General features: G+C 43.5%; 1 protein-coding gene across 1 annotated transcript; it reads right to left on the reverse strand.

Annotated features, from left to right (window-relative positions):
- Nucleotides 1-6,554: 6,554 nt before the first annotated feature.
- Nucleotides 6,555-9,399, reverse strand: LOC129715024 (NALCN channel auxiliary factor 1-like). Its single transcript, XM_055664846.1, has one exon. It carries the CDS (start codon nt 8,294-8,296, stop codon nt 7,442-7,444), a length of 855 nt encoding a protein of 284 aa, XP_055520821.1. The 5' UTR covers nt 8,297-9,399; the 3' UTR covers nt 6,555-7,441.
- Nucleotides 9,400-10,122: the final 723 nt, after the last annotated feature.

Consider the following 10,122-nt stretch of genomic DNA (forward strand, 5'->3'; position numbering starts at 1 on the left):
AGTACTTGTTTCCTATATTTAACAGATACCTCAACACATCTCAGTGGGAGAGTAGGTTGTGATCATCAACTCCCGAGTAGTGTAAACTGCCAGTGTTACAGCCTTTACTTGGCTGGTAAATTCTACCGTTCCTTAAAAGTGTCAGCAGTCTCCGAACTTCTGTATACACATTCATATATGCAATTTGTGAACTTGCTGGCACCTTGCACCATCTGTCCCTACAGTGTCAGAACATAGAGCCCAGATAAACAGATCTCAAATACATTGATGAAAGTAAATTCCCTATCCACCCTTCAAAATAGTGTCGGGTAGTCAGAGACGCACTCAGGGCAATGTAACAGAAATAATGGGAACATTATGCACTAGAAAAAAATCTCACAGAAAATAAAGTGAGTGAGAGGCATGGCTGTGGGAAAGCTTATTCATTTCACAGTCTAAATGCTGTTGGCACACATTTTAAAAAATAGACTATTCCAAAACATTTTATAACACTTTTCCCCTCTGGTAAAAAACATTTAAAATTGTCCAACATTAAAATTGTCCAACATATTTTTTTGTGACCTTTCTACTATTCTCACCCATTTATTGTGATGACTGTCTGGTTTACTGCATTGAAATGGCCGATTATTTTTTTTTACGTCAATATCTTTGCTTAACATTTCCGATAAAAGCAGAGGAGAAAAAACATGCAGGAAATCAGTTTCCCCATTGACTAGCGAACAGGGTGACCTACAAAGTGTCAGCCTCAGTGGACATAGAATTCAAAGAAGGCATATAGTCCACCTGTGACTCGACAGCTAAATGCTGTCCCACAAGCTGTTTACTAGTGGAGCTTTACAACAATGTAATCATCCGGTGGGTAATGCCATACAAACCACAATTAACACAGAAAATGCACCATTACTCATCACAAAATTAAACTGCAGACCATCTTTCATTACCAGATCCTCAGTGAAGTTCCAACCTTTACATCCCCTGCGTCTGACATTCCAAAGTTGCCCTGATCTCTCCCGCTCACTTCTCTAGTCTTCTGCCTGGCCACCTCAAATCTCCTCTGCAATTCCCCTTCAGATACACGTGCACAAAATAACATCTCCACTCCTCATCCTGAACACTCTGCTCCACGCTGACTGATTTCCCCTTAGATGTCACTGATCTATCTCTCCTAACCCTATTCTCCTGCCTTCTCCCCAGAACCCCTGATACCCATAATAATCAAATCAAATCAAATATCAGATGAAATGTCTGTGTATATATTGAACCGTAAAAAAAAGGCATTCTTCTGGACATGATACTAGACATCATGTGCAGAAGAAAAGGCTTTAAATGTTTAAACCTGGCCTTTCTACTTCTAAATCATGTTAGGAAATAGAAACATCACAGCTAGGATTTCAAATAAACCCGTCACGAGTATCAAATATGAAATCTACTTGTCAGTCACGGTAGAATTTCCAGCCCTGTGTTTCAATTCTACTGGCAGATTATTTTAACCAAAATCCTCAGGTGCAAAATAATCTGATGTGAATGTAAATAGAACAATGTTAATCTGTTCCTAACTATGCAAGATGGGTTTAAACTAAAAAAAAAATAAAAATAAGCAAACCAATGGTATTTAAATTGAAAAAAAAAGACAAAATTATATTGCAATATTTCAGAATAGGCAAAGACTCGTGGAGCCAGAAATTACCCAGCAAAAAAAAAAAACCCCAAAAAACAGGGAAACAATTGCATATGGATATCAAATTAGGCTTAGTCACCTTCTCCAGCAGTATTACAAAAGGCATTGAAACTGAATAAGGAGTTGGAAATCGAACACATAGCCATAGGAATAACTAGTTTCACATTGTATGAAAGATGCACTCGGAAAGCAACTTCATCGTTTTTATTGATCAAGATCAAATACCCACAACAAACAAAGAAATAAAAAATTTTCCCGATCTTTCCCTCTCCATCTCTTTTCTGCAGAATCTGTGGAGGCAAAAGGTATAGGTCACCCTTGCTTCAAAACTCCCTGATGAACTTACCTCTCTCCACCCACCATCCCAGATGCTTTCCCATTCAACCAAGCAATTTTAACAACTGTTCCTTCGCTTTCTTTCTGGTCCCTATCTAACGACCTAAACAGCCACTCCAGATAAGGCAGTGCTTCATTTATATTCATTCCAACCAGGCTTACTCCATTTGGTGCTTGTGATGTAGTCTCCTCTTCGTTGGTGGAAACAATCAGAGACTCAGTGGCCATTTTGTGCACTGCCCATCATGGCCACCTTCTGGTTGCATGTCAGTTTAACTCTCCTTCCCAGTCCCACACTGACCAGTCTGTCCTTGGCATTCTTCACTGATATGTCCTTGGCATTCTTCACTGCTGTGGACAAGCCTAATTCAAATTGGAGGAACAACATCTCATATTCTGCTTGGGTAGCTTACAACCATAAGGTGTGAACATTGAGTTTTCCAAGTCACTCACATCCCCTGGTGTTCTCATCCCACGCAGTTTTCTTCTACCTTAGTTCATTCTTTATCCTCAAGTAGATCCATCAGCTCATCTGCTTCCACCTATGAGCTAGCAGCCAAATCCAACACCGCCCTGCTACACCTGACCATTTCCTTCTCTGTCCTTCTGCACGGTGCTAATCCAAAACATTAACCTACACCTTTTGCCTCCATAGATGCTGCTTGACCCATTAAGGTCTTTCTGCATTCTGTTTTTGAATCGCTATAAACAATAACTTTGTGTTCAATCATTATTTTCTTCAGACAGAGGAAACATGGTCATAAGTTCCTGTGATAGAAACAGAAATAGGCCATTCGGCCCATCGGATCTACCCTGCCAAGTCACTCAGAACAAAGTGAGATGCAAGTATTTCCCATTATGTTCTTCGACCATTACACCCTCAAACATAAGTAACCATAATCTCTCAACTGATGTACATATTCAGTAATTATCCAATTAACCATGTTATCAAAACAAGAACAAACTTATGGGGGCTTGGTTTCCTACTGAGCAGGTCTGATCAGCTGAACAGTGAAATAGATGATGAAGAATACTAAAGGAGCCGAGCCTGGAACTCAGCCTGAAGAAGGGTCTCGACACAAAGAGTTACCTATTCCTTTTCTCCAAAAATGCTGCCCAACCCACCAAAGTTACTCCAGCTTTATATGTCTACCTAGAGGAGACCAGGTAAAACAATCATAAAGTTGCTACCAGATACGAGTAGAAAAAACTACTGAGGGGTATGTTTGTCCTTTGCCTCAATGTTGCTTACTGTATTCTAACTCCATGGCTGTCAAGGCCCTGAAAAGAGGGCTTGTACTACTTCACTAACCGACATGTCGAAGGAATCAGTTCAAACCCAAATCTTAAGTATAAGTAAAACATTCATTTAAAGGGATTATTCTATCGTCGCCTATATTCTACAATCTCAGTAAGCATCTTCTGGTCTGTTTTCTTAGCTTTAAATATCTGGTTGAAATGTTAATTCTAATTCTGATTTTTTTAAATCAAGTTATATTTATAATCGGAGTCTTCCTATTCTGGGAAAGCCACTAAAATATCTCGGCAATTTTGACTTTAGGGGGAAAAAAGGCAATACCCAATCCAAATAGAAATAGACAATAGACAATAAGTGCAGGAGTAGGCCATTTGGCCCTTCGAGCCAGCACCGCCATTCAATGTGATCATGGCTGATCATCCCCAATCAGTACCCCGTTACTGCCTTCTCCCCATATCCCCTGACTCCGCTATTTTTAAGAGCCCTATCTAGCTCTCTCTTGAAAGTATCCCAATAACCTGCCTCCACCCTCTGAGGCAGAGAATTACACAGACTCTGTGAGAAAAAGTGTTTCCTCGTCTCCGTTCTAAATGGCTTACTCCCAATACCATGTGCCCTAATTTTGCCCACTAATCTCCTATGTGGGACCTTATCAAATGCTTTCTGAATGTCCAGGTACACTACATCCACTGGCTCTCCCTTGTCCATTTTCCTAGTTACAGCTTCAAAAAATTCCAGAAGATTAGTCACGCATGATTTCCCCTTCGTAAATCCCTGCTGACTCGGACCGAACCGGTTACTGCTATCCAAATGTTCGGCTATTTCATCTTTTATAATTGACTCCAGCATCTTCCCCACCACCGATGTCAGGCTAACTGGTTTATAATTCCCCATTTTCTCTCTCCGCCTTTCTTAAAAGTGGGATAATATTAGCTACCCTCCAATCCACAGGAACTGATCCTGAGTCTATAGAACATTGGAAAATTATCACCAATGCATCCACGATTTCTAGAGCCACTTCCTTAAGTACCCTGGGATGCAGACCATCAGGCCCTGGGGATTTATCAGCCTTCAGTCCCATCAGTCTATCCAACACCATTTCCTACCTCATGTGGATTTCCTTCAGTTCCTCCGTCACCTCAGATCCTCTGGCCACTACTATATCAGGAAGATTGTTTTGTGTCCTCCTTAGTGAAGACAGATCCAAAGTACCTGTTCAACCCATCTGCCATTTCCTTGTTCCCCATAATAAATTCACCTTTTTCGGTCTTCAAGGGTCCAACTTTGGTCTTAACTAATTTTTTCCTCTTCACATACCTAAAGAAGCTTTTACTATCCTGCTTTATATTCTTGGCTAGCTTACCTTCGTACCTCATCTTTTCTCCCCGTATTGTCTTTTTGGTTATCTTCTGTTGTTCTTTAAACATTACCCAATCCTCTTGCTTCCCGCTCATCTTTGCTACGTTGTACTTCTTTGCTTTAATTTTTATACTGTCCCTGACGTCCCTTGTCAGCCACGGTCGTCCCTTTCTCCCCTTGGAATCTTTCTTCCTCCTAGGAATGAACTGATCCTGCACCTTCTGTATTATTCCTAGAAACACCTGCCATTTTTGTTCCACTGTCATCCCTGCTAGTGTATCTTTCCAGTCAACTTTGGCCAGCTCCTCCCTCATGGCCCCATAGTCCCTTGAATATTCAGTTCCCAGCCCTGGCCCTCTTGTAGCCATGTCTTAGTAATTCCCACAACGTCATACTTGCCAGTTTCTAACTGACCCTCAAGCTCATCCACTTTATTCCTTATATTCCTTATAAGGTGTACTTTGTCTTGTTTTACTAAATCACACTTGTTGTAATACGACTAATGGAAATGATTAACACGTTTCATGTGAAATATTTCTGATAATCATGTCACATCAGGTGCAAGTCATGAACTATTTGATGATATCTTTATATATTGTCAAAGCATTCATTTCCGTACAGTATTACCGAATTTCAATAATGTAATTTATCAGTGTTGGAAGATGTTGTTTTTTTAAACTTGGCTTAGAAAGATCTCTGTAAGCAATATCAATCCTACAGAGGATCAGTCTTGATATTAATGTTTGCTCATTGATACTGCCAGCAAACAAAAAAGTAAAAAGTAAGCTATGCCTGCACAAAATGGATACATACCTCGCTACTTCTGAGAAATAATGCTGTTCTTCTTGCATATCCCATATCAGTATATAAGCTTGCAATGGGAACCTCCACAAATGTTTTCCATTATTATTAAGTATTATCACAATAACACAAAAGTGGTTGTCAGCCATAATAAACAGCAAGTACAACGAGGAAAGCAACGTATTTGCACAATGTTGTGCAGATTTTAAAAAATCCAGAAAGAATTCTTAACAAACTGTGTCTTTTGATCGGTACCTTTGCAATGCACGAATGAAAGGTAATGGTGCAATGTCCCAACTCATCATTGACGTTAAGAATGCATTCTGAATCTTACATTCCTCTGCGTAGAACACACTAAATGAGCAATTCCTAGTCCCGGTTGATATTTTGCAGACCATTCAATGGACCACAACATTGTGGATGAGCGTAATGCTCTTTCCACATTAAACGCAGGCATACATTTATTTACATCACTCATTCCGATTTACATTATTCATCACATTAGCATTTATTTACCACATCTAAAATGAAATAAAAAGTGTGAAAAATAAGAAAAATATATAAAGTTGGCTTTCTTAACTTTGCATGATCAAGAAATGCAGCTGATTTTGAATGCGAATTGATTCCTCAGTTGGCAAGCAAATTAAAAGTGCCTTTCAGCACCAATACATTTAACTTGATGTTTAAAATAATGTCACAGTTATAAATACAGAAGCAAAATCAATTATCTTTTGAAATGTGTACGATAGTTTTAAATTATTGATATTGGACTAGAAAGATAACCTATATATGTAATGGCCTGTATATAGATAGGTCTTATTGGTCAGCTCAGTTTATTTACACAAATGTATGGAAAAGTAACGTCTCTTTGTTTATGTTTGTTCCTTCTCCAGCCTTATTTCAACCAGGCCCCACCACATCTCTCCTCTCTCATCGTTACCCATCCCAAGCAGATGTGTTCCCATTATCCTGACTTCCTGGAGCTCCACCCTGCCTGAATTACTACAGCGAGGAAATAATTGAAAAAAACAACACAGCCCTCGTTTTCCCCTGTTGGTGGTTGATGTTCTAATCAATACGAGTATTGGCATTTATTGATCTAGTAGTTGAACAAGAATGATGAGTTGTGCACTTCAAATATTCTCTTGTTGCTCCCCTTTTCCTAAGTGTTTGCAAATGATCTGACAATGTTTGTGACTGCCCTGGTTTTAATAGCACTGCAAACATAGTCTGACTGACCCTCCTGTGCTCACTCCCGGCTGCATTTGAGGTTGTGAGGCGAATAATAATAAGTTCAAGAAGGCAATATCATCGCCTGACCAGACTCCTTCACTAACCGCGGAGTTATACGTCACATTCATTGTTTTAACTTATCTAATGCTTATCTTATTACTATATAAGCAGTCAAGACCAAGATTAAAAATCAACTAAATGAAGAGGTTTTTTTTCGATCTCGTGTGTATTGACATGTACAACATATTAATAAGAGTCGACATTCAATAAATAGGCAGCAGGGAAAGAAAGCATCGGGCGGTTTATCGCTTATACATAAATTAGATTGATCGTGGCATTCTTGGAATGCAAAACTCTGCTTTGCGAATGTGCAGAGTTGCATCGTAACTGCACGGTCGGATTCCAGTTGGGATTTGCAACCACGGCGCATCTGGTGTGTGCCAACGGCCAAGAGTACAGTACGCTCATTAAACCATGGAACAAAATATACAACCGCAACAGCAGAAGCCACTCAGACCCGACTAGGTGGTCGGGCAGCACAACAATCCACAAGTGCAGTGCCACTTTCTTCGCGCTAGCATCCCGGTGGAAACACACGGCTGGTCACATCCCAGCACTGTGGGACCGACTGCCTTCACATTGCGCCGCTCTCCGCATTTCACAACTGCGCAAAAATCACCAGCACCATCCTCCGCTCAAACACAACACTATCATACAACATTAATATCATACAAAGCAACACAGTTCTCCGTACATCGCACACTTCAAACAGGATCCTAGTTGAGGAATCCGGGCGCACACCTGCCACCAAAGACCGTGGCCACGCCGACAGAGAGAGATGGCCAACTCCATACTCTCCAACGCAGCCAAGCAACAAGACACGGTGAATAAAAGCTCCACGCTCTTACCTTGCAGTCATCGATGCAACTTTTCACAGAGTAATCTGCCCACTGTAAATACTTCTGAAACAAGCTCTGGAACTCCTCGTATTTCTCTTGGGCATGTTGGTCCAAACGTTGATAAATCTCAACGCACTGCACGCAGACGGTGGCGTCGCCGTCCAGGACAAGGCTCAGGTCGCAATTGGAGCCCTCTGGTCTCGACATCCCGGCGAACAGTTCAGAAAGGGTGTAGGATTCACAAAAGGAAAGGTGGAAATTGTTGAAGGACAGCGGCGGAGACCCATTGGACGCCTCCTCGCCGGCGCTCCCGCACACAGTCTCTGCATCTTCAATACTTACACACTGCTCACACACATAATATGGGCGACACGGTTCCAGTTGGCAGATGGGTCGGCCAGTGGTGTTACCTAGAAAAATAGCACGTTTGTCACTGCTGGCGGTGCTCCTAGGCTGATCAGCGCTGAGGAACAGTGGGGACAGTGAGCGGTTCCCCCCCGTCGGCTCGGCTGAAGTGCTCCGCTCCTGGTCTCTGCTTCTGGTGAGATTCGCCTCCGCACACAGCCACAAGTAATCAGATAGCAGGACGGTAAAAAACAACAGAGATGCTAAAGACAGTCGCCATTTCTGGGCCCGCTCTGAATCCGTGCAGGGTTTGTCGTTCTGCCGGGGGACATACCAGATTTGTAATCCGTTGTCTTGCCGGCGACACATCCAGGCGCCTCTGGTCATATTGTGGACAAGTGCGGCTCGGGCTGGCTCCGCGGCGAACGGACCTTTGCCTCGATATACATTGACCGGGTTTGTCTTTCTAGATCAGCCGCGTTGCTATTGTGTTGAGCGTTCACTTGGGTTGCATGTGCTGGTGGTCAACTGTTGCCATCCAATCCGTAGGAGCAGCAAGGAGAGTCACACCAGACTTATCCATGGCACTCCGGGGGGAAAGCCTGCTCCTGGCGACGGCTGAGCGAGCTCCTCTCTCCCCTGCCCACTCTCTGCAGATTCACATCACACCAGCCTCACACATCCGACCCTGCCAACAAATTCATCAGATGCAAGCGGAGAAAAGTTGAACTATTTCTCCTGATGCCGGCGACACGTCGCTGGCCCTGGCGTTTGGAGCAACGCAGTGTTCATCGTGTTGGGTGGAAGTTGCGGCCATCTTCGCCCAGAAACACCTCTTATTATTATTTTTGGGCGGGGGGGTGAGGGTTGCGGTTGAGGACGGTGGTTTGCGTCATCCCAGCCCCGAGACCGCTCCATCCTGACACATTGAGTCGAGGGGAGAGAAGGGGAGACTCACATCTCCAGCGCTGCCACACACCGACGCTGCATCATCCACTTGTGTACCAGCCGAGTCCCAGCAGTGTCTGCGGCGGCACAGCCACAGCCACGCACAAATATCAGCTGCCCTTTGCTATTTTCACAACAACAACAAAAAATCCTCGAGCGAAGTTTCGAACCGTGCACTTTGCACAAGAAGTGCCACTTTGGATCCTGTCTTCGGTGTTCGCGGCGATCGCCCAGCTCACATTCTGGCGTGAGATGTATCCCCGGCCGCTGCCTAAAGCAATGGGACAAGAGGCGAAAGGTGTAATAGTATTGTATCGTGTGCCGCCGTGCGCATTTAGTGCGAGACTAGTTCCTTTTCCAGCCGCCCGCTGCTGAGCACAATCCTGCTGCGGTGCAGTCTCCTTACTGCAGTATACATCTGAAACTGCGGCTTTTCATCAATTCGGAGCGTGGACTGAACAGGAGACGGCACGGGAGTTGTGATTCCTTCCAGCACAACCCCGTGGCTATTGCAAAATGCTACCAATGGACCGGCCAGACCAGACCAGACCGGGCACGTTTCTGGTGCCGACGTCGGGTATGTCTAGGACTTCGCAACCTGCACCCGCCCCACTCTGCACATTTGTATTCATTTCCACTTTGACATGCAATTACAAATGAGCACAGAATGAAACATCGCAGCGCCGCCGTTACAAAAAAAAACCCGCAGACATTTAGAATATGTTTGGACGGCGCGACGTTGGAGTTATATTGAGGCTGGGCATTCCTCGACCGAGGCACTTGTTGTGAGGCTGGAGACACGAGGGAATCCTGTGCCATAATGCTGGGATTTCAAGCCGTGTTTTGTTTTAATTAGCGCGAAATGCAAGCGGTATTGGTAAATGCTAGAAAGCGATTATTGCAGCAGCACCCAAAACAAAACAGCGGAAGTTAATCTTTACATGAAGATGAGCCCAGAGCACCCTCAACTGCCCACTGTAAATATATATATATATATATATTCTGATGCAGTAGACATTGCTATCAAGGAGGTGGAATTAAAATGGAGCGCTGGTTAGTGCCACTGATAAATAAAATGCTGACAAGAACAAGCCCCCTTTACTCTTCTCGAAATTCCACCCTGGTATCTGTAATCTGGGAAAGCAGGGGAGAAATGTCTCACATGCCAAGACCGAGTCCCGGGCGCTCGGTTATAGCCGGTGGTCCGTCTACATCTGCACTGTACTGTACTGCCACCAACTCACAGGTGCACTTACTTGATCATT

This window comes from Leucoraja erinacea, chromosome 47 (assembly GCF_028641065.1).
Source record: "Leucoraja erinacea ecotype New England chromosome 47, Leri_hhj_1, whole genome shotgun sequence".
Taxonomy (NCBI): Eukaryota; Metazoa; Chordata; class Chondrichthyes; order Rajiformes; family Rajidae; genus Leucoraja; species Leucoraja erinaceus.